Below are 26,355 nucleotides of genomic sequence, written 5' to 3' on the forward strand. Positions count from 1 at the left end.
ATCCCGTTAGTCGCCTTTTACGACAAGCATAGTCACCTTTTACGGCAAGCATGGGTTGCTGAAGACCTATTCTACCCCGGAATCTTCACGGGTCGGAAATCTAAAAATTTTATGGTATGATTATATACTGATTGATGGCAATCATGTTATAATGGAAGGGTATCCGCAGAGTTTATCCTTGTTACTGACCTTGTGTCAGTTAGGACCATGGTCGTGACCTGTATTTCACACCAATAAGTTCCATAAAACTACACATACACAAAGAAGGAATGACAAAACAATAATCGCTGAATAGTTTTAATGTTTATTCTGACAAGAAACATACAGGGACTTTCTTAGACAGCCACAGAGTAGCATGTATCCACATAAAAATAGAGGACGGGAACTAAACTACTTAAAGACAAGACCAATTTAACAACTTGTTTCACTGGATTTTTTATCTAAATTAATCAGATTTTAGTGCTTGCTACCCAAAGATCCTTTGTGTGGTGATAGTGAGCACTGAGATCCAAATATAATCCTAAAATAACTGAAAGCAGGTTGGGTGGTTGGTTGGTTGGGTGGTTGGTTGGTTGGTTGGTTTGTTGTTTAACGTGGCACTCAGCAATATTCCAGCTATATGACTGCGGTCTGGATATAATCGAGTCTGGACCAGACAATCCAGTGATTGATATTATGAGCATTGATCCACGCAATTGGGATCGATGACATGCATCAACCAAGTTAGCGAGCCTGACCACCCGATCCCGTCAGTCGCCTTTTACACTGAAAGTAGGAGTAAACTAGGCATTAACACATATCTGTACAGACTTAAAAACGGACAGGCAGGTTTGTAAAGTAAAGTAGTTGGACTGGTCAGACCCAATTTAGCCATAAACACAAATCAACTTGAAGAGAGCTATCAGCAATGGATTTGTCTACAGATCAAGGGAGACAACCAGGGGTTCACCTCACCTTAGTATTTTGTACCATTCATTACCCAGTGTACTCCACTCCATTACCAATACCCTGGACCCGTTCTGGATATATTTGCCACCAGACCTTCAAGTTATGTCCTCTGTTCAATCTCTCTTATCACAAACAGAATTTCAATCAACAACAAATCAAAATGCCTCTTCTTAATGCAAGTTTGACACAGATATAACTTCAAAATCAGTCGGGGCACGGGTGGCCCAGCCGTCTAAGGCGCCAAACCTATGATTGTGGTTTCGAATCCCGGTTCACCCAGATTATGTTTCTAGGTTTGTCAGCCCCATACCTGTGCTTGTGGGTTTCACCGAAGTGGTAAACGTCTGAGACCTGCATCACTTCGGCTTTCCTCCCACATTAAGCTGACACGCCTCGATATAACTGGAATACTGTTAAAAGCGGTGTTAAACCCAATTCACTCACTCACTCACTCAAAATCAGTCTCTTCGACATGTTATCATGAGTATTTAGGTCGGGCAGGGATGGTCTTTTGAGGATTTGGCATTCCCATCTGTACTTGTGGCTGTTGTGCTTGTGGCTGTTGTACTTCTTGTATGCCACAAAGCCTGTTGAATACTTGTGATATCACCCTCTCTTGCATTCATTGATTGTTTTATTTGTTTGTTGTTTAAAGCCACACTCCGGTACATTACAGCTATCTGACCCCCAATACAGTGATTGACATGATGAGCTAGGATCTACACAATTCGGACATGATGTCATGCATCAACCAAGTCAGCAACCCTGACCACCTGATCCTTAGTCATCTCCTACAGCAAGCAAGGATTGCTGAAGACTAGGCCTAACCCTGATCCCTAGTCATCTCTTACAGCAAGCAAGGATTGCTGAAGACTAGGCCTAACCCTGATCGCTAGTCATCTCCTACAGCAAGCAAGGATTGCTGAAGACTAGGCCTAACCCTGATGTTTATGAGTGTTTCATTCACTGAAGTGCTGGGTAATTTCATGGGAACCCAATTGTGTCATTCCAACAGACTACAAAAGGCTAAGCCTATGGTGGCATATGGTGGACACTGACTAGTACCTGACATGTGACCTTTAAAAGAACATTACCTTGTGGCCTTACACACAGTGGCAGATCTGCCTCCGACATATAAATTGTATCCAGCATGAAGATGGCTTCAACATATCATCAGCCATTGTCAAATATTGGGTACCAAGCAGGATGGGATGGTTTTGTGAATGATCTTGTACCTAAAGTCAGTTTGAGTTGAATACTCCCCAGGAAGCTGAGAATGTAATTTGATTGCCAACTGATGTAACGACCAAAGTGATAGAGTATGTCCTTGATTCTCCCTTCACTATTTTTCGGTTGTGTGGTATTAAATTAAAAAATCTGTAAAAATAAAACAAAGGCTGTACAAGGGGACCAGGGACATTTATACCCACTCTATCTCCCATATATCATATGCCCTTTGTGAAACCAACAACAATTCCTAAAGCCTGGTTCGGTGTATGAAGTTAAACATTTAAGACATGGAGCCCTTGTCATAAGTTCAAGATTTAGGAGGTCCCTAGATTCACTATTGGGGAAGACTGCAAGCACCCCATGAGGCCTCTTAGTTTCGAGTACTACTGGTATATTTCAGTGTCAGCTGTCCGGCGTGTAATAACTGCTGTATAAACTATTCTGAACCAGGGTTTCCGGTGTGAAGGACTCAGTGATGTCTCCCAACACATCCTTGTCCTGCTCCGTGAACTCGTCATACATACTGGAATGTGTGACCTCCCCCGACGCAGCATCAGTCTGGCCACTGTATAATGATTCGTATTGCACATGCTGAGGTGAGCCCTCATTGGCCAACCAGATCTCCCTCCGCTCTGATTGGCTGGAGGTAAGGGCTGCCTCATCCTGATTGGTTGTTGGTGCTCTGACATCGGACACACCAGGTTGTGATGGTGAATGTGTCATGCTGAGATCCTGACCCCTGGATGTGTCAGTGCCTGAGTCCCCCAGGGCGTCATCCCTGGAGCTGGCCTGGTGCTGTGTGGCACTGTAGGCCCTCCATCCTGATGAGTCTGTTGTTGGAAGGTCACCACTGTCAGTCTGTGCAGCCAACCATCCTGGACTTCCACCGGACTCCCCATCATCTGATGTGGGTCTTCTTTCTACGCTTCCCTGAAACCAACAAGAATTGTTTGTTTGGTTGCCTGTAAGTAGTCTGGAGCAGACAAACCAGAGTGGACTAGACAAACCAAAAACTGATCATATTTACACGATGCTTTTACTGCAACAGTCTCTGACTAACATCAACCACAAACAACTTCAAGGGCACAAAACACAGCAGCCAGAATAGTCACAAAAACAAGGACGTATGAGAACATCCCCCTTGTCTTGAAACCTTCCCATTGGCTACCAGGACCTACAAGAAATGACCTTAAACTAGTAGTTGCTGCTTTTAAATGCTATAATCGCTTGTCATGAGTTCAACCACGTGAACTCTGTTAACAAGACAAGATGCTGCTTTCTGTCCGAAACATCAAAACCAAACACCTGGACAAAGATCTTTCCATTATCCAGCTGCAACCACATGGAACAACCTTCTCATTGAGATCAAGTCTGCCAAAGGTTTCAAGAAACAACTTAAACTTAGCTTTCAACAACCAACTCACATTAAACGCATGATTCAAAGTTTTGTTGATTGTTGCCGAGGACAAGCAGCATTTTAATATACGCACAGGGCATATGTTGAGCTATATAAGTGATAAATTATCATCATTACTGTTGTTACTATTATACTATATGAACTGGGTACAGACTTCCTCACACAAGGCCAAACACACTTGTTTCTGTTCATTAAGCACCTACTTACACTGACACCCTGGAACTACAGACATCCTCACACAAGGCCAAACACACTTGTTTCTGTTTACACAGCATCTACTTACACTGACACCCTGGAACTACAGACATCCTCACACAAGGCCAAACACACTTGTTTCTGTTTACACAGCGTCTACTTTCACTGACACCCTGGAACTACAGACATCCTCACACAAGGCCAAACACACTTGTTTCTGTTTACACAGCGTCTACTTACACGGACAACCTGGAACTACAGATGTCTTCACACAAGGCCAAACATACTTGTTTCTGTTTACACAGTGTCAACTTACACTGACACCCTGGAACTACAGACGTCCTCAAACAAGGCTAAACACACTTGTTTCTGTTTACACAGCGTCTACTTACACTGACACCCTGGAACTACAGATGTCCTCACACAAGGCCAAATATACTTGTTTCTGTTCATGAAGCATCTACTTACACTGACACCCTGGAACTACAGACGTCCTCACACAAGGCCAAACACACTTTTTTCTGTTTACACAGCGTCTACTTACACTGACACCCTGGAACTACAGACGTCCTCACACAAGGCCAAACACACTTGTTTCTGTTTACACAGCGTCTACTTACACTGTCACCCTAGAACTACAGACGTCCTCACACAAGGCCAAAAACACTTGTTTCTGTTCATGAAGCATCTACTTACACTGACACCCTGGAATTACAGACGTCCTCACACAAGGCCAAACACACTTGTTTCTGTTTACACAGCGTCTACTTACACTGTCACCCTGGAACTACAGACGTCCTCACAAAAGGCCAAACACACTTGTTTCTGTTCATGAAGCATCTACTTACACTGACACCCTGGAACTACAGACGTCCTCACACGAGGCCAAACACACTTGTTTCTGTTTACACAGCGTCTTCTTACACTGACACCCTGCAACTACAGACGTCCTCACACAAGGCCAAACAAACTTGTTTCTGTTTACACAGCGTCTACTTACACTGTCACCCTAGAACTACAGACGTCCTCACACAAGGCCAAACACATTTGCTTCTGTTTACACAGCATCTACTTACACTGACAACATGGAACTACAGACATCATCACACAAGGCCAAACACACTTGTTTCTTTTCATGAAGCATCTACTTACACTGACACCCTGGAATTACACACGTCCTCACACAAGGCCAAACACACTTGTTTCTGTTCATGAAGCATCTACTTACACTGACACCCTGGAATTACAGACGTCCTCACACAAGGCCAAACACACTTGTTTCTGTTTACACAGCGTCTACTTACACTGTCACCCTAGAACTACAGACGTCCTCACAAAAGGCCAAACACACTTGTTTCTGTTCATGAAGCATCTACTTACACTGACACCCTAGAACCACCGACGTCCTCACACAAGGCCAAACACACTTGTTTCTTTTCACACAGCGTCTACTTACACTGACACCCTGCAACTACAGACGTCCTCACACAAGGCCAAACAAACTCGTTTCTGTTTACATAGCGTCTACTTACACTGTCACCCTAGAACTACAGACGTCCTCACACAAGGCCAAACACATTTGCTTCTGTTCATGAAGCATCTACTTACACTGACACCCTGGAACTACAGACGTCCTCACACAAGGCCAAACACACTTGCTTCTGTTCATGAAGCATCTACTTACACTGACACCCTGGAACTACAGACGTCCTCACACAAGGCCAAACACACTTGCTTCTGTTCATGAAGCATCTACTTACACTGACACCCTGCAACTACAGACATCCTCACACAAGGCCAAACACACTTGTTTCTGTTTACACAGCGTCTACTTACACTGTCACCCTGGAACTACAGACGTCCTCACAAAAGGCCAAACACACTTGCTTCTGTTCATGAAGCATCTACTTACACTGACACCCTAGAACCACCGACGTCCTCACACAAGGCCAAACACACTTGTTTCTTTTCACACAGCGTCTACTTACACTGACACCCTGCAACTACAGACGTCCTCACACAAGGCCAAACACACTTGTTTCTGTTTACACAGCGTCTACTTACACTGTCACCCTAGAACTACAGACGTCCTCACACAAGGCCAAACACATTTGCTTCTGTTCATGAAGCATCTACTTACACTGACACCCTGGAACTACAGACGTCCTCACACAAGGCCAAACACACTTGCTTCTGTTCATGAAGCATCTACTTACACTGACACCCTGGAACTACAGACGTCCTCACACAAGGCCAAACACGCTTGCTTCTGTTCATGAAGCATCTACTTACACTGACACCCTGGAACTACAGACGTCCTCACACAAGGCCAAATACACTTGTTTCTGTTTGCACAGCGTCTACTTACACTGACACCCTGGAACTACAGACATCCTCACACAAGGCCAAACACACTTGTTTCTGTTTACACAGCGTCTACTTACACTGACACCCTGGAACTACAGACGTCCTCACACAAGGCCAAACACACTTGTTTCTGTTTACACAGCGTCTACTTACACTGTCACTCTAGAACTACAGACGTCCTCACACAAGGCCAAAAACACTTGTTTCTGTTCATGAAGCATCTACTTACACTGACACCCTGGAATTACAGACATCCTCACACAAGGCCAAACCCACTTGTTTCTGTTTACACAGCATCTACTTACACTGTCACCCTAGAACTACAGACATCCTCACACAAGGCCAAACACACTTGTTTCTGTTCATGAAGCATCTACTTACACTGACACCCTGCAACTACAGACATCCTCACACAAGGCCAAACACACTTGCTTCTGTTCATGAAGCATCTACTTACACTGACACCCTGCAACTACAGACATCCTCACACAAGGCCAAACCCACTTGTTTCTGTTTACACAGCATCTACTTACACTGTCACCCTAGAACTACAGACATCCTCACACAAGGCCAAACACACTTGTTTCTGTTCATGAAGCATCTACTTACACTGACACCCTGCAACTACAGACATCCTCACACAAGGCCAAACACACTTGCTTCTGTTCATGAAGCATCTACTTACACTGACACCCTGCAACTACAGACATCCTCACACAAGGCCAAACCCACTTGTTTCTGTTTACACAGCATCTACTTACACTGACACCCTGGAACTACAGACATCCTCACACAAGGCCAAACACACTTGTTTCTGTTTACACAGCATCTACTTACACTGTCACCCTAGAACTACAGATGTCCTCACACAAGGCCAGACACACTTGTTTCTGTTCATGAAGCATCTACTTACACTGTCACCCTAGAACTACAGACATCCTCACACAAGGCCAAACACACTTGTTTCTGTTTACACAGCATCTACTTACACTGTCACCCTAGAACTACAGATGTCCTCACACAAGGCCAGACACACTTGTTTCTGTTCATGAAGCATCTACTTACACTGACACCCTGCAACTACAGACATCCTCACACAAGGCCAAACACACTTGCTTCTGTTCATGAAGCATCTACTTACACTGACACCCTGCAACTACAGACATCCTCACACAAGGCCAAACACACTTGTTTCTGTTTACACAGCGTCTACTTACACTGACACCCTGGAACTACAGACATCCTCACACAAGGCCAAACACACTTGTTTCTGTTTACACAGCGTCTACTTACACTGTCACCCTAGAACTACAGACATCCTCACACAAGGCCAAACACACTTGCTTCTGTTCATGAAGCATCTACTTACAGTGACACCCTGCAACTACAGACATCCTCACACAAGGCCAAACCCACTTGTTTCTGTTTACACAGCATCTACTTACACTGTCACCCTGGAACTACAGACATCCTCACACAAGGCCAAACACACTTGTTTCTGTTTACACAGCATCTACTTACATTGTCACCCTAGAACTACAGATGTCCTCACACAAGGCCAAACACACTTGTTTCTGTTTACACAGCGTCTACTTACACTGTCACCCTGGAACTACAGACGTCCTCACACAAGGCCAAACACACTTGTTTTTGTTTACACAGCGTCTACTTACACTGACACCCTGGAACTACAGACGTCCTCACACAAGGCCAAACACACTTGTTTCTGTTTACACAGCGTCTACTTACACTGTCACTCTAGAACTACAGACGTCCTCACACAAGGCCAAAAACACTTGTTTCTGTTCATGAAGCATCTACTTACACTGACACCCTGGAATTACAGACATCCTCACACAAGGCCAAACCCACTTGTTTCTGTTTACACAGCATCTACTTACACTGTCACCCTAGAACTACAGACATCCTCACACAAGGCCAAACACACTTGTTTCTGTTCATGAAGCATCTACTTACACTGACACCCTGCAACTACAGACATCCTCACACAAGGCCAAACACACTTGCTTCTGTTCATGAAGCATCTACTTACACTGACACCCTGCAACTACAGACATCCTCACACAAGGCCAAACCCACTTGTTTCTGTTTACACAGCATCTACTTACACTGTCACCCTAGAACTACAGACATCCTCACACAAGGCCAAACACACTTGTTTCTGTTCATGAAGCATCTACTTACACTGACACCCTGCAACTACAGACATCCTCACACAAGGCCAAACACACTTGCTTCTGTTCATGAAGCATCTACTTACACTGACACCCTGGAACTACAGACGTCCTCACACAAGGCCAAACACACTTGTTTCTGTTTACACAGCGTCTACTTAAACTGTCACCCTAGAACTACAGACGTCCTCACACAAGGCCAAACACACTTGTTTCTGTTTACACAGGATCTACTTACACTGACAACATGGAACTACAGACATCCTCACACAAGGCCAAACACACTTGCTTCTGTTTACACTGCATCTACTTACACTGACACCCAGAACTACAGACGTCCTCACACAAGGCCAAACACACTTGTTTCTGTTCATGAAGCATCTACTTACACTGACACCCTGGAACTACAGACGTCCTCACACAAGGCCAAACACACTTGTTTCTGTTCATGAAGCATCTTCTTAAACTGACACCCTGGAACTACAGACGTCCTCACACAAGGCCAAACACACTTGTTTCTGTTTACACAGCGTCTACTTACACTGTCACCCTGGAACTACAGACGTCCTCACACAAGGCCAAACACACTTGCTTCTTTTCATGAAGCATCTACTTACACTGACACCCTGCAACTACAGACATCCTCACACAAGGCCAAACACACTTGTTTCTGTTTACACAGCGTCTACTTACACTGACACCCTGGAACTACAGACGTCCTCACACAAGGCCAAACACACTTGTTTCTGTTCATGAAGCATCTACTTACACTGACACCCTGGAACTACAGACGTCCTCACACAAGGCCAAACACACTTGCTTCTTTTCATGAAGCATCTACTTACACTGACACCCTGGAACTACAGACATCCTCACACAAGGCCAAACACACTTGTTTCTGGTTACACAGCGTCTACTTACACTTTCACCCTAGAACTACAGACGTCCTCACACAAGGCCAAACACACTTGTTTTGTTCATGAAGCATCTACTTACACTGACACCCTGGAACTACAGACGTCCTCACACAAGGCCAAACACACTTGTTTCTGTTTACACAGCATCTACTTACACTGACACCCTGGAACTACAGACGTCCTCACTCAAGGCCAAACACACTTGTTTCTGTTTACACTGCATCTACTTACACTGACACCATGGAACTACAGACATCCTCACACAAGGCCAAACACACTTGCTTCTGTTCATGAAGCATCTACTTACACTGACACCCTGGAACTACAGACGTCCACACACAAGGCCAAACACACTTGTTTCTGTTTACACAGCGTCTACTTACACTGACACCCTGGAACTACAGACGTCCTCACACAAGGCCAAACACACTTGCTTCTGTTCATGAAGCATCTACTTACACTGACACCCTGGAACAGGGCCGAAGCAATCTCCTGGTGTCTCTCCCCATCCTGGTTGTTACCAGCCTGAAAATATTTAGATATTGTAGAGTGTCTGAAATATGTATTTTTTAGTGTAAAAATATCATTTATACTAATCCTGACTCACCCAGCTTATCTCATGTCAATCGAAAAGGTATCGGAAACTCCTGTACATCTCCCCCAAACGTACCTTCACTCTCACATTTCGCTTACCCTTATGGTTGAAACACGTATACTGGAAGCGGGGATGGATGGGTGGGTGCTATAGTCTATGAGTCAGGATAAATATAAATGATATTTTTACAAAAAATAATAATACATAATTTGCCTTATCCTGACTCATACTAATTGCTTGAACCCCACAGCTGGTGGTGGGATCCACCATATGTGTGATTCAGATCATGATCTGTTCATTTAACCAATGATAACATCTTACTTCTTGTACATGAATCTGCAGTGGGGCACCACCTCCGTCCTTGTGAGATTAGGAGAAAATTAACCTGACTTTTATGAGTCTGTGCAGTTTTGGGTATCTTCAATTAGGTACTGTCAATTGTTGAACGACCACTAAGGGTCCGAATTGGTGAATCCCGGCAATATCTTCTGTGGTGAAGTCTTGAAGTAGTGGTTTGTAAAGACTGATCCGATCTCCAGAAACGCTGGCAAACAGTTTGGGATTTTTATCCAGCGACCTTCCGGGACTTGAATTAAATTCTTTTGTGTTAGGAAGTGGATCCAAAGAAACTAAGATCCTGAGTTGGTTGAAGATCAGATTTCTGATAATTGGCACAATAATTTCTGTGTGAGTTCATCAGTATGTTGATGTGCCTGAAAGTTGATGTTCAGGTAAAAGGTCCAACAAAGTCCTTTGTTGTGAAGCAAGATTACTGTTGGCTTGGTGATGTCTAAATGACAAATGGCAGCACTGCCCATTGGTAGTGACGGTCGTTCAAGTGAAAACGGTGGTACTTCCTGGACTCAGAATGGATTGGGATGTGTAGATAAGCATCTTGCAGATCTATGCTGGCTAGATAGTCGGCTTGCATTATCATCTGTCACAATTGAGGTACATGAAGTATCTTTTGTAGATAATACTTGTTGAAAGTCTTCATGTTGTAGATCTGGCTGAAGTTTTCGGTTAAATTTTTCTTGGATATCAAGAAAATCGGAGAATAGAAGCCTGGGATGAGGACATCCAGCAGTAGAACCTCTCCTGCTGTCTTGGTGAGAAGCGAATTGATTGCCTCTGTTAATTTGGGGAACAGTGCCTCCTAGTATTGTTCATGTGAAGGATTGAGGTTAAGAGGGGGTGCAGTAGGTACCAACAGACTGTAGCCTTTCTTAGAATGTTTGTGACAAATGGGTCGTTCAGTATGCCATCTGGTCCTTGGAATCCTGTAAGACTTTTTATTTATGCAAGGGATCTGACCGTTGAAGAGAGATGGGGAAACTAAAGGTTGGTGTAAGAGAGACTTCGTGTATAGGTCTGACCAGTTAGAGCTAGAGACCGACCCTTAGACAATGTGTAAGTCCGGCTGAAGCAGAACTGATTTCTTAAAAAATTGATTCCTGAAACTTCTGCTGATTAACCACAGATGACAGTAGAATACTACTGTTGTCAGATTGTGAGTTCATGAGGTGAGATAGCATCAATTCATAAAAAGAACGAGGAAGCCCAGGAAACCTCATCTAATTGTTGTTTCCTGTTGTGTGAGCATTTTGTCCTCGACTCTGTAGGTTTTACTCTTGAAGACAGATAATAAATTATAGTCTTTGCATAACTCTGGAGCCCGTGAGAATGGTGTCATGTCGTTTAAGGGAAACTTCTTAGGGTTGATACTAGGGGTTGGTAAAGTTGGTTGAGTCATTCAGCTGGCTGCAGAGTCAGAGATTCGCCAGAGATTCCATCAGCATCAGTGGAAGGTAGATCCTTTAAAGGAGAGGAGATGGGAAGACAACCAGCGATCCCTGTCAGCACCTCCTGGGCCCACTTGCACAAAGCGATCTTAGCGCTAAGATCATCGTAACTCCCATACTTTAGCATAGGCTTACAATAGTCTTAGCGCTAGGATCGTTTTGTGCAAGTTGGCCCTGGTCAGCGAAGATACGTGACGTGAAGTTATATCAGCACCTCCTGGTCGGCGTAGATAGAAGGTAATTCCTCATGACATGAGGATGTATCAGCACTCCTGGTCGGTGTAGATAGAAGGTATTTCCTCAAGATGTGAGGATGTATCAGCAACTCCTGCTCAGTGTAGATAGAGGGCATTTCCTCATGACGTGAGGATGTATCAGCTGATTCTGGTCAGTGTAGATAGAAGGTATTTTCCCCTTTACACAAGGATGTATCAGCACCTCCTGGTTGGCAAAGAAAGAAGGTATTTCCTCATGACGCGAGGATGTATCAGCACCTCATGGTCGGTGTAGATCGAACATATTTCCTCATGACATGAGGATGTATCAGCACTCCTGGTCGGTGTAGATAGAAGGTAATTCCTCATGACATGAGGATGTATCAGCACCTCATGGTCGGTGTAGATCGAACATATTTCCTCATGACATGAGGATGTATCAGCACTCCTGGTCGGTGTAGATAGAAGGTAATTCCTCATGACATGAGGATGTATCAGCACCTACTGGTCGGTGTAGATAGAAGGTAATTCCTCATGACATGAGGATGTATCAGCACCTACTGGTCGGTGTAGATAGAAGGTATTTCCTCATGATGTGAGGATGTATCAGCAACTCCTGGTCGGCGTAGATAGAAGGTATTTCCTCATGACATGAGGATGTATCAGCACCTCTTGGTCAGTACAGATAGAAGGTATTTCCTCATGATGTGAGGATGTATCAACACTTCTTGGTCAGTACAGATAGAAGGTAATTCCTCATGACATGAGGATGTATCAGCACCTCTTCGTCAGTACAGATAGAAGGTAATTCCTCATGACATGAGGATGTATCAGCACCTGCTGGTCGGTGTAGATAGAAGGTAATTCCTCATGACATGAGGATGTATCAGCACCTACTGGTCGGTGTAGATAGAAGGTATTTCCTCATGATGTGAGGATGTATCAGCAACTCCTGGTCGGCGTAGATAGAAGGTATTTCCTCATGACATGAGGATGTATCAGCACCTCTTGGTCAGTACAGATAGAAGGTAATTCCTCATGACATGAGGATGTATCAGCACCTCTTGGTCAGTACAGATAGAAGGTATTTCCTCATGACATGAGGATGTATCAGCACCTACTGGTCGGTGTAGATAGAAGGTATTTCCTCATGATGTGAGGATGTATCAGCAACTCCTGGTCGGCGTAGATAGAAGGTATTTCCTCATGACATGAGGATGTATCAGCACCTCTTGGTCAGTACAGATAGAAGGTAATTCCTCATGACATGAGGATGTATCAGCACCTCTTGGTCAGTACAGATAGAAGGTATTTCCTCATGACATGAGGATGTATCAGCAACTCTTGGTCAGTACAGATAGAAGGTATTTCCTCATGACATGAGGATGTATCAGCAACTCTTGGTCAGTACAGATAGAAGGTAATTCCTCATGACATGAGGATGTATCAGCAACTCTTGGTCAGTACAGATAGAAGGTATTTCCTCATGATGTGAGGATGTATCAACACCTCTTGGTCAGTACAGATAGAAGGTATTTCCTCATGACATGAGGATGTATCAGCAACTCTTGGTCAGTACAGATAGAAGGTAATTACTCATGATGTGAGGATGTATCAACACCTCTTGGTCAGTACAGATAGAAGGTATTTCCTCATGACATGAGGATGTATCAGCAACTCTTGGTCAGTACAGATAGAAGGTAATTACTCATGATGTGAGGATGTATCAGCACCTCTTGGTCAGTACAGATAGAAGGTATTTCCTCATGACATGAGGATGTATCAGCAACTCTTGGTCAGTACAGATAGAAGGTAATTACTCATGATGTGAGGATGTATCAACACCTCTTGGTCAGTACAGATAGAAGGTATTTCCTCATGATGTGAGGATGTATCAACACCTCTTGGTCAGTACAGATAGAAGGTATTTCCTCATGATGTGAGGATGTATCAGCAACTCTTGGTCAGTACAGATAGAAGGTATTTCCTCATGACATGAGGATGTATCAGCAACTCTTGGTCAGTACAGATAGAAGGTATTTCCTCATGATGTGAGGATGTATCAGCACCTCTTGGTCAGTACAGATAGAAGGTATTTCCTCATGATGTGAGGATGTATCAGCACCTCTTGGTCAGTACAGATAGAAGGTAATTCCTCATGACATGAGGATGTATCAGCAACTCTTGGTCAGTACAGATAGAAGGTATTTCCTCATGATGTGAGGATGTATCAACACCTCTTGGTCAGTACAGATAGAAGGTATTTCCTCATGACATGAGGATGTATCAGCAACTCTTGGTCAGTACAGATAGAAGGTAATTACTCATGATGTGAGGATGTATCAACACCTCTTGGTCAGTACAGATAGAAGGTATTTCCTCATGACATGAGGATGTATCAGCAACTCTTGGTCAGTACAGATAGAAGGTAATTACTCATGATGTGAGGATGTATCAGCACCTCTTGGTCAGTACAGATAGAAGGTATTTCCTCATGACATGAGGATGTATCAGCAACTCTTGGTCAGTACAGATAGAAGGTAATTACTCATGATGTGAGGATGTATCAACACCTCTTGGTCAGTACAGATAGAAGGTATTTCCTCATGATGTGAGGATGTATCAACACCTCTTGGTCAGTACAGATAGAAGGTATTTCCTCATGATGTGAGGATGTATCAGCACCTCTTGGTCAGTACAGATAGAAGGTATTTCCTCATGACATGAGGATGTATCAGCAACTCTTGGTCAGTACAGATAGAAGGTATTTCCTCATGATGTAAGGATGTATCAGCACCTCTTGGTCAGTACAGATAGAAGGTATTTCCTCATGATGTGAGGATGTATCAGCACCTCTTGGTCAGTACAGATAGAAGGTAATTCCTCATGACATGAGGATGTATCAGCAACTCTTGGTCAGTACAGATAGAAGGTATTTCCTCATGATGTGAGGATGTATCAGCACCTCTTCGTCAGTACAGATAGAAGGCATTTCCTCATGATGTGAGGATGTATCAGCAACTCTTGGTCAGTACAGATAGAAGGTATTTCCTCATGATGTGAGGATGTATCAGCACCTCTTCGTCAGTACAGATAGAAGGTATTTCCTCATGATGTGAGGATGTATCAGCAACTCTTGGTCAGTACAGATAGAAGGTATTTCCTCATGATGTGAGGATGTATCAGCAACTCTTGGTCAGTACAGATAGAAGGTATTTCCTCATGATGTGAGGATGTATCAACACCTCTTGGTCAGTACAGATAGAAGGTATTTCCTCATGACATGAGGATGTATCAGCAACTCTTGGTCAGTACAGATAGAAGGTATTTCCTCATGACATGAGGATGTATCAGCACCTCTTGGTCAGTACAGATAGAAGGTAATTCCTCATGACATGAGGATGTATCAGCAACTCTTGGTCAGTACAGATAGAAGGTAATTCCTCATGACATGAGGATGTATCAGCACCTCTTGGTCAGTACAGATAGAAGGTAATTCCTCATGACATGAGGATGTATCAGCACCTCTTGGTCAGTACAGATAGAAGGTATTTCCTCATGATGTGAGGATGTATCAGCACCTCTTCGTCAGTACAGATAGAAGGTAATTCCTCATGACATGAGGATGTATCAGCAACTCTTGGTCAGTACAGATAGAAGGTATTTCCTCATGACATGAGGATGTATCAGCAACTCTTGGTCAGTACAGATAGAAGGTATTTCCTCATGATGTGAGGATGTATCAGCACCTCTTGGTCAGTACAGATAGAAGGTATTTCCTCATGATGTGAGGATGTATCAGCACCTCTTGGTCAGTACAGATAGAAGGTAATTCCTCATGACATGAGGATGTATCAGCAACTCTTGGTCAGTACAGATAGAAGGTATTTCCTCATGATGTGAGGATGTATCAACACCTCTTGGTCAGTACAGATAGAAGGTATTTCCTCATGACATGAGGATGTATCAGCAACTCTTGGTCAGTACAGATAGAAGGTAATTACTCATGATGTGAGGATGTATCAACACCTCTTGGTCAGTACAGATAGAAGGTATTTCCTCATGACATGAGGATGTATCAGCAACTCTTGGTCAGTACAGATAGAAGGTAATTACTCATGATGTGAGGATGTATCAGCACCTCTTGGTCAGTACAGATAGAAGGTATTTCCTCATGACATGAGGATGTATCAGCAACTCTTGGTCAGTACAGATAGAAGGTAATTACTCATGATGTGAGGATGTATCAACACCTCTTGGTCAGTACAGATAGAAGGTATTTCCTCATGATGTGAGGATGTATCAACACCTCTTGGTCAGTACAGATAGAAGGTATTTCCTCATGATGTGAGGATGTATCAGCACCTCTTGGTCAGTACAGATAGAAGGTATTTCCTCATGACATGAGGATGTATCAGCAACTCTTGGTCAGTACAGATAGAAGGTATTTCCTCATGATGTGAGGATGTATCAGCACCTCTTGGTCAGTACAGATAGAAGGTATTTCCTCATGATGTGAGGATGTATCAGCACCTCTTGGTCAGTACAGATAGAAGGTAATTCCTCATGACATGAGGATGTATCAGCAACTCTTGGTCAGTACAGATAGAAGGTATTTCCTCATGATGTGAGGATGTATCAGCACCTCTTCGTCAGTACAGATAGAAGGTATTTCCTCATGATGTGAGGATGTATCAGCAACTCTTGGTCAGTACAGATAGAAGGTATTTCCTCATGATGTGAGGATGTATCAGCACCTCTTGGTCAGTACAGATAGAAGGTATTTCCTCATGATGTGAGGATGTATCAGCAACTCTTGGTCAGTACAGATAGAAGGTATTTCCTCATGATGTGAGGATGTATCAGCAACTCTTGGTCAGTACAGATAGAAGGTATTTCCTCATGATGTGAGGATGTATCAACACCTCTTGGTCAGTACAGATAGAAGGTATTTCCTCATGACATGAGGATGTATCAGCAACTCTTGGTCAGTACAGATAGAAGGTATTTCCTCATGACATGAGGATGTATCAGCACCTCTTGGTCAGTACAGATAGAAGGTATTTCCTCATGACATGAGGATGTATCAGCACCTCTTGGTCAGTACAGATAGAAGGTAATTACTCATGATGTGAGGATGTATCAGCACCTCTTGGTCAGTACAGATAGAAGGTATTTCCTCATGACATGAGGATGTATCAGCAACTCTTGGTCAGTACAGATAGAAGGTAATTACTCATGATGTGAGGATGTATCAACACCTCTTGGTCAGTACAGATAGAAGGTATTTCCTCATGATGTGAGGATGTATCAACACCTCTTGGTCAGTACAGATAGAAGGTATTTCCTCATGATGTGAGGATGTATCAGCACCTCTTGGTCAGTACAGATAGAAGGTAATTCCTCATGACATGAGGATGTATCAACACCTCTTGGTCAGTACAGATAGAAGGTATTTCCTCATGATGTGAGGATGTATCAACACCTCTTGGTCAGTACAGATAGAAGGTATTTCCTCATGATGTGAGGATGTATCAGCAACTCTTGGTCAGTACAGATAGAAGGTATTTCCTCATGATGTGAGGATGTATCAACACCTCTTGGTCAGTACAGATAGAAGGTATTTCCTCATGATGTGAGGATGTATCAGCACCTCTTGCTCAGTACAGATAGAAGGTATTTCCTCATGACATGAGGATGTATCAGCAACTCTTGGTCAGTACAGATAGAAGGTATTTCCTCATGATGTGAGGATGTATCAGCACCTCTTCGTCAGTACAGATAGAAGGTATTTCCTCATGATGTGAGGATGTATCAGCAACTCTTGGTCAGTACAGATAGAAGGTAATTCCTCATGACATGAGGATGTATCAGCAACTCTTGGTCAGTACAGATAGAAGGTATTTCCTCATGATGTGAGGATGTATCAGCACCTCTTGGTCAGTACAGATAGAAGGTATTTCCTCATGATGTGAGGATGTATCAGCACCTCTTGGTCAGTACAGATAGAAGGTATTTCCTCATGACATGAGGATGTATCAGCAACTCTTGGTCAGTACAGATAGAAGGTATTTCCTCATGATGTGAGGATGTATCAGCACCTCTTGGTCAGTACAGATAGAAGGTATTTCCTCATGATGTGAGGATGTATCAGCACCTCTTCGTCAGTACAGATAGAAGGTAATTCCTCATGACATGAGGATGTATCAGCACCTCTTGGTCAGTACAGATAGAAGGTATTTCCTCATGACATGAGGATGTATCAGCAACTCTTGGTCAGTACAGATAGAAGGTAATTACTCATGATGTGAGGATGTATCAACACCTCTTGGTCAGTACAGATAGAAGGTATTTCCTCATGATGTGAGGATGTATCAACACCTCTTGGTCAGTACAGATAGAAGGTATTTCCTCATGATGTGAGGATGTATCAGCACCTCTTGGTCAGTACAGATAGAAGGTAATTCCTCATGACATGAGGATGTATCAACACCTCTTGGTCAGTACAGATAGAAGGTATTTCCTCATGATGTGAGGATGTATCAGCACCTCTTGGTCAGTACAGATAGAAGGTATTTCCTCATGACATGAGGATGTATCAGCAACTCTTGGTCAGTACAGATAGAAGGTAATTACTCATGATGTGAGGATGTATCAACACCTCTTGGTCAGTACAGATAGAAGGTATTTCCTCATGATGTGAGGATGTATCAACACCTCTTGGTCAGTACAGATAGAAGGTATTTCCTCATGATGTGAGGATGTATCAGCACCTCTTGGTCAGTACAGATAGAAGGTAATTCCTCATGACATGAGGATGTATCAACACCTCTTGGTCAGTACAGATAGAAGGTATTTCCTCATGATGTGAGGATGTATCAACACCTCTTGGTCAGTACAGATAGAAGGTATTTCCTCATGATGTGAGGATGTATCAGCAACTCTTGGTCAGTACAGATAGAAGGTATTTCCTCATGATGTGAGGATGTATCAACACCTCTTGGTCAGTACAGATAGAAGGTATTTCCTCATGATGTGAGGATGTATCAGCACCTCTTGCTCAGTACAGATAGAAGGTATTTCCTCATGACATGAGGATGTATCAGCAACTCTTGGTCAGTACAGATAGAAGGTATTTCCTCATGATGTGAGGATGTATCAGCACCTCTTCGTCAGTACAGATAGAAGGTATTTCCTCATGATGTGAGGATGTATCAGCAACTCTTGGTCAGTACAGATAGAAGGTAATTCCTCATGACATGAGGATGTATCAGCAACTCTTGGTCAGTACAGATAGAAGGTATTTCCTCATGATGTGAGGATGTATCAGCACCTCTTGGTCAGTACAGATAGAAGGTATTTCCTCATGATGTGAGGATGTATCAGCACCTCTTGGTCAGTACAGATAGAAGGTATTTCCTCATGACATGAGGATGTATCAGCAACTCTTGGTCAGTACAGATAGAAGGTATTTCCTCATGATGTGAGGATGTATCAGCACCTCTTGGTCAGTACAGATAGAAGGTATTTCCTCATGATGTGAGGATGTATCAGCACCTCTTCGTCAGTACAGATAGAAGGTAATTCCTCATGACATGAGGATGTATCAGCACCTCTTGGTCAGTACAGATAGAAGGTATTTCCTCATGATGTGAGGATGTATCAGCACCTCTTGGTCAGTACAGATAGAAGGTAATTCCTCATGACATGAGGATGTATCAGCACCTCTTGGTCAGTACAGATAGAAGGTATTTCCTCATGATGTGAGGATGTATCAGCACCTCTTCGTCAGTACAGATAGAAGGTATTTCCTCATGACATGAGGATGTATCAGCACCTCTTGGTCAGTACAGATAGAAGGTAATTCCTCATGACATGAGGATGTATCAGCAACTCTTGGTCAGTACAGATAGAAGGTAATTCCTCATGACATGAGGATGTATCAGCACCTCTTGGTCAGTACAGATAGAAGGTAATTCCTCATGACATGAGGATGTATCAGCACCTCTTGGTCAGTACAGATAGAAGGTATTTCCTCATGATGTGAGGATGTATCAGCACCTCTTCGTCAGTACAGATAGAAGGTAATTCCTCATGACATGAGGATGTATCAGCAACTCTTGGTCAGTACAGATAGAAGGTATTTCCTCATGATGTGAGGATGTATCAGCACCTCTTCGTCAGTACAGATAGAAGGTATTTCCTCATGACATGAGGATGTATCAGCACCTCTTGGTCAGTACAGATAGAAGGTAATTCCTCATGACATGAGGATGTATCAGCAACTCTTGGTCAGTACAGATAGAAGGTAATTCCTCATGACATGAGGATGTATCAGCACCTCTTGGTCAGTACAGATAGAAGGTAATTCCTCATGACATGAGGATGTATCAGCACCTCTTGGTCAGTACAGATAGAAGGTAATTCCTCATGACATGAGGATGTATCAGCAACTCCTGCTCAGTGTAGATAGAGGGCATTTCCTCATGACATGAGGATGTATCAGCACTCCTGGTCGGTGTGGATAGAAGGTATTTCCTCATGATGTGAGGAGGTATCAACACCTCTTGGTCAGTACAGATAGAAGGTAATTCCTCATGACATGAGGATGTATCAGCAACTCCTGCTCAGTGTAGATAGAGGGCATTTCCTCATGACATGAGGATGTATCAGCACTCCTGGTCGGTGTGGATAGAAGGTATTTCCTCATGATGTGAGGAGGTATCAACACCTCTTGGTCAGTACAGATAGAAGGTAATTCCTCATGACATGAGGATGTATCAGCAACTCCTGCTCAGTGTAGATAGAGGGCATTTCCTCATGACGTGAGGATGTATCAGCTACTCCTTGTCGGCGTAGATAGAAGGTATTTCCTCTTGACATGAAGATGTAACAGCAAACGAAGGCTCAAATATATCCTCTTCCTGAGGGTTTGGAGCCGCAGCAGAATGGTCAGAGGATGGAGACACGTCGTCAGGGACATAAGTAGATGTCGTAGACAGTGTAGGTGGTTTGCTGAGTGTGTGATGTTGCTGCACAGCTACTAGGTCATCGGACGAAGGAGGTATGTTACTTTGCTGATGAAAGGCAGGCTTTGTGAACGTAGGAGGTTGTGCAAATGACTGTGCCTGTGTAAATGTCGAGGCCTGCATGAATGCTGTGGGTTGTGTGAACTGCAGGGGTTGAGAGAAGGTCTGAGGCTGCGCAAACCTCTAGGGCTGCATGAAGGCCTGGTCCTGCATGCAGGTCTGCTTGTGTGAAACCTGTGAAAGGTTCACTAGCGACTGGAGCTGCAGGGAGGTCGTGGCAGCCTTCATGGACATCTTTGTACCAGTAGGCTGTCAAGTCTTCTTCCCCAAATAGACTATTTAAGGCAACAGGGCCTTGTCCTAAACCGTTATGTGTGAGTTAAAGTTTTATGGGGTCTCTAGATTCACTTTCAAGTGCCACAGGAGAAGTCGTCTTGGATGGCTGACTCCCCTTTCATCTTAACACCGACATATTGTCTTGTGCATATAGTGCAGGCTTTGTTGTGCAGAAGAGGGGGGAACATATCACAGTGATTGAATAAATCAATATATCTCAGTGCCAATTAACTGTTGGCTTCTCGTTTAGTTTCCAAAGTTTCGTTTGTTATCTTATTACTTTTGCAGTTCTTACAGGTACATTTATATATGTTCTTTGCTTCATAACATTTATTCCCCAAATGAAGGAGTACATTCCTCATAATAAAGTTGACATCTATTAATTCTTTTCCTTGTTTGTATCACTTCTAAATGTCCTTCAAAGACTTGAATGTGTAATTAGAGAAATACAGAATGTAAGGGATTATTTATTTGTAAATGTGTAAAAGCGAATTAAAGAAATATGCTTCCTTATGTCTTTTGTTTGTTGTTGGTCTGCAAAAATAACTGTGTCATGAAACTATTGCGAGTACGTGTCACTCAAGAGTTTCCATGGTGCCTTCCTGCTTGCAAAACTTTCCAGATTTACATATCTCATATCTCATATACTATGTCCTGCAGGGAAAGTTATTTGTTTTCATCCATGTTTTAAGTATACACATGCACAAAAGTTAAGCGCCATCAACCATATTTGTGAGCTGTTAGTTTTGGCACTTAATGATGACTATTATAACGAGATGTACAATTGTTATAAGCCATATATGTAAACCTCATGTGATGCAAAAATTGTCCCAAAGCAAGTCTATCTTGTGTTCCAAAAGAATATGAGCAGGAATTTTACGGAAGACCAGAAATTGAAGGGTTAGAAAACATTGAAAAACTTTTTTTGTCATGTAACTGTCATGATATCAGCAGACCATATCAGACACCCTAGGGAGTGCAGAGTCTATTGCAAGACAGAAATGTCAGTAATGTGTGTATGATCCACAGACATTGACCACAGCTTCAACCCTACACCTCATACTCAAGTCGTTGAATGCTTCTCTGAGGCAAAAGGATCCATTCTTCATGAAGTGCGGCTTCAAGTCCAGCTAGATTTTGAACTGGGGGATCACGATGTCTGATTTTCCAGCCAAGAACGTCCCAGAGATGCTCAATCGGATTAAGATACGGACTACAGGCCTTCCAAGGAAGAGTGGCAATAGCTTCTTGACGCAGTAAGCCCAAACTGCCCGAGATCTGTGTGGTCTAGCATTGTCGTCCATGTAAACAAGGTCTTGTCTGAAGAGGATGGTTGTCAAAATGAGGGACGAAGAACGGCATCTTGGTATTGTTGGCCATTCAGGTTTCCACGCATTGTCACAAGCGGAAGTTTGCAGCCGAGGGAAACACAACCCCATATCATAACAGACCCCTCCGCCATATGCTAAGGTCTTCTGGATGTTCCTTGGTGCAAAACGAGTGTTAAGTTGCCTCCAAACACGAATTCGACCATCAACAGTTCATAGCAGCATTCGACACTCGCCAGACCAATGGATCCTTCTCCAGTTGGCCAAGTTCCATCGACCACGGGCGCGACACCATATCAGAGGATTCCACATGTGCCTCTCAGTCAGTTGAGGACGTTTTACTGGTCTTCTGGCGTTATAACCAGCCGCTCTGAGGCGACGCCTTAGGGTCATCGTCAAGAGTCTCTGATGGGTAATCCACTGCAGTCTTAAATCTGTTGAAGTGGCAAATGGATTTCGTCTGACTATCCTGAAAAGAAGTCTATCCTCTCTGTTAGAGGTCTTTCTTGGCCTACCAGACCTATGCCTGTCAATGACATGATTGGTTTGACCATGTTTGACAATCAAACGAGTGATAACACTGTGATGACAACCCATTTGTCTTGCAATGGCCCTGCATGACATGCCAGCACTTTTCATGCCTATCACTTGCCATCTTTCAGCGTTCGTTAACTTTCCCCTCACCATGGCTGATTTTCAACCTCTATTGGAAGGGGAATCTCACACAGGAGCAAAATGCAACCACGTGTCTGAAACTTGAATTTCACTATTTATAGAGTAGGGGAACTGCAGCAACACGTAAAGCACACTTTCCTTGTGGTATCTGGACAAATTTGGGTTCATGAAACTATCGAAGCCTAATTCAGTCATACATCATCATATTTCGTATTTCTGATTCCCACACGTGAAATCAAGAGACTCTGAATATGGTGGCGCTTAACTTTTGTGCATGTGTATATTTTCTATGAAGACACTGGCTGCATTGAATGTATGTGTGTATACACGGATACATCGTCTCCAGTTTATCACTGCTGTGATGTCAACGATATAGGTTGAGGAAAAACATAAAGTTCAGAAAATTAAAGGAATGCAAAACACATTATTACTTTTCAAATTGTACTCTTAGCATTTTACAAATAAAGACAACAAATCTCCATCAGTGACTGTGTAACACTCAATCACACACATGCTACAGCACAAAGTGAATCCTGTTTGTGAAGCAGACAGGGACAGAGGGGAGGGAGACACAGGCTATTGTTACCTGTACTCCCTGTTCTCCTGGCTGTGGTCTGGCACTGCGGGCGTGGTCAGCCCCCAGGTACCCCTCCTTCCCCCACACCCGCCTCACACCAGACATCTTCAGGCCAGTCTCCCTGTAACACGGAGACAGTGCAAGCTTCCTCAGTAGCTCCCAATGAACCAAGTCAAGTCTTAACCAAGAACAAGCATGAAATACTCATATCCCCCGCCAATATGACATGTCTGGTTGTGTGCAATGAATCAAGTCTAGTCTTAATGAAGAACAAGCATGAAATACTCACATCCCCCGCCAATATGACATTTCCAGTTGTGTGCATAAACAATGGGAGTTATGACTGGAAGACTGTGTTATATAATGGGAGTTATGACTGGAAGACTAAGTTATATAATGGGAGTTATCACTGGAAGACTATGTTATATAAAGGGAGTTACAACTGGAAGACTATGTTATATAATGGGAGTTACAACTGGAAGAATGTGTTATATAATGGGAGTTACAACTGGAAGACTAAGTTATATAATGGGAGTTACAACTAGAAGACTATGTTATATAATGGGAGTTACAACTGGAAGACTAAGTTATATAATGGGAGTTATGACTGGAAGACTATGTTATATAAAGGGAGTTACCACTGGAAGACTGTTATATAAAGGGAGTTACCTCTGGAAGACTATGTTATATAATGGGAGTTATGACTGGAAGACTGTGTTATATAATGGGAGTTACAACTGGAAGACTATGTTATATAATGGGAGTTACAACTGGAAGACTGTGTTATATAATGGGAGTTATCACTGGAAGACTATGTTATATAAAGGGAGTTACAACTGGAAGACTAAGTTATATAATGGGAGTTACAACTAGAAGACTATGTTATATAATGGGAGTTACAACTGGAAGACTAAGTTATATAATGGGAGTTATGACTGGAAGACTATGTTATATAAAGGGAGTTACCACTGGAAGACTGTTATATAAAGGGAGTTACCTCTGGAAGACTATGTTATATAATGGGAGTTATGACTGGAAGACTGTGTTATATAATGGGAGTTACAACTGGAAGACTATGTTATATAATGGGAGTTACAACTGGAAGACTGTGTTATATAATGGGAGTTATCACTGGAAGACTGTGTTATATAAAGGGAGTTACCACTGGAAGACTGTGTTATATAATGGGAGTTATGACTGGAAGACTATGTTATATAATGGGAGTTACAACTGGAAGACTATGTTATATAAAGGGAGTTACCACTGGAAGACTATGTTATATAATGGGAGTTATCACTGGAAGACTGTGTCATATAAAGGGAGTTACCACTGGAAGACTGTGTTATATAATGGGAGTTATGACTGGAAGACTATGTTATATAATGGGAGTTACAACTGGAAGACTGTGCTATATAAAGGGAGTTACAACTGGAAGACTATGTTATATAATGGGAGTTATCACTGGAAGACTGTGTTATATAAAGGGAGTTACAACTGGAAGACTATGTTATATAAAGGGAGTTACCACTGGAAGACTGTGTTATATAATGGGAGTTATGACTGGAAGACTATGTTATATAATGGGAGTTACAACTGGAAGACTGTGCTATATAATGGGAGTTATGGTAGTCACAGCACTATCTTTGCTTTGTGGATCGTGACCCTGGGGCCAGCATCAGTGAACTTCCGTGGTCCTGCTGTCTCTCACCCTGTTTTCTCTGATCCCTCTGACAGATTGGAAGTGAAGCTGTCTTCCCTCTGTGAGGACCTGGGGGAGTCATACTTGGCAGGGGAGACAATGCCATGGTAGAGGGCGCTGTACCCTTCTTCTGAATCGGAGGTAGCATCTGGCAGAGAAACAAAAACATTCCTAAATACAGTCAACGTCCTACTGATACCCATGATTTGTTTTTTGTGGAACACTGCACTCAGCAATATTCCAGCCAGACATGACGGTGTCCAGGATACAATTGAATCTTGAAAAGACAATACAGTGATTGATATTATGAGCAACAATCCATGCCGTTAAGGCACATTGACACGTTATCAACCAAGTCATATGAAAGCACAGACATCAGGGCTTTAGCTCTGACCTGTCAGTCCCATTGGGATCCCTGTCAGGGCTGCACCTGCTGACCTTTTATCTGACCTTCAGTAGGTCTGGAAGTCGTCATGCAGACCTTTAATCTGACCTTCAGTAGGTCTGGAAGTCGTCATGCAGACCTTTAATCTGACCCTCAGTAGGTCTGGAAGTCGTCATGCAGACCTTTAATCTGACCCTCAGTAGGTCTGGAAGTCTTCATGCGGACCCTTCGTCTTACCTTCAGTAGGTCTGGAAGTCGTCATGCAGACCTTTAATCTGACCCCCAGTAGGTCTGGAAGTCGTCATGCAGACCTTTAATCTGACCATCAGTAGGTCTGGAAGTCGTCATGCAGACCTTTAATCTGACCCCCAGTAGGTCTGGAAGTCGTCATGCAGACCTTTAATCTGACCCTCAGTAGGTCTGGAAGTCTTCATGCGGACCCTTC

General features: G+C 43.1%; 1 protein-coding gene across 4 annotated transcripts in view; it reads right to left on the reverse strand.

Moving 5' to 3' along the window:
• Positions 1 to 287: 287 nt before the first annotated feature.
• LOC124127095 (AP-4 complex subunit epsilon-1-like) overlaps positions 288 to 26,355 on the reverse strand; it is a 125,220-nt gene continuing 99,152 nt past the window's right edge. For 3 of the 4 annotated variants that reach the window (XM_048400682.1, XM_048400683.1, XM_048400681.1), the window contains 4 exons: positions 25,535 to 25,673; positions 23,836 to 23,947; positions 9,729 to 9,794; positions 288 to 3,108 (listed from right to left, as the gene is read on the reverse strand). In XM_048400682.1, the coding sequence (XP_048256639.1) occupies positions 2,581 to 3,108; positions 9,729 to 9,794; positions 23,836 to 23,947; positions 25,535 to 25,673 (845 nt within the window). In that variant the 3' untranslated portion in view covers positions 288 to 2,580. The remainder of the gene's footprint in view (positions 3,109 to 9,728; positions 9,795 to 23,835; positions 23,948 to 25,534; positions 25,674 to 26,355) is intronic. The other variant, XM_048400684.1, reaches the window with a different exon arrangement.

This window comes from Haliotis rufescens, unplaced genomic scaffold, assembly GCF_023055435.1.
Source record: "Haliotis rufescens isolate VD_foot unplaced genomic scaffold, xgHalRufe1.0.p SCAF_2, whole genome shotgun sequence".
NCBI lineage: Eukaryota > Metazoa > Mollusca > Gastropoda > Lepetellida > Haliotidae > Haliotis > Haliotis rufescens.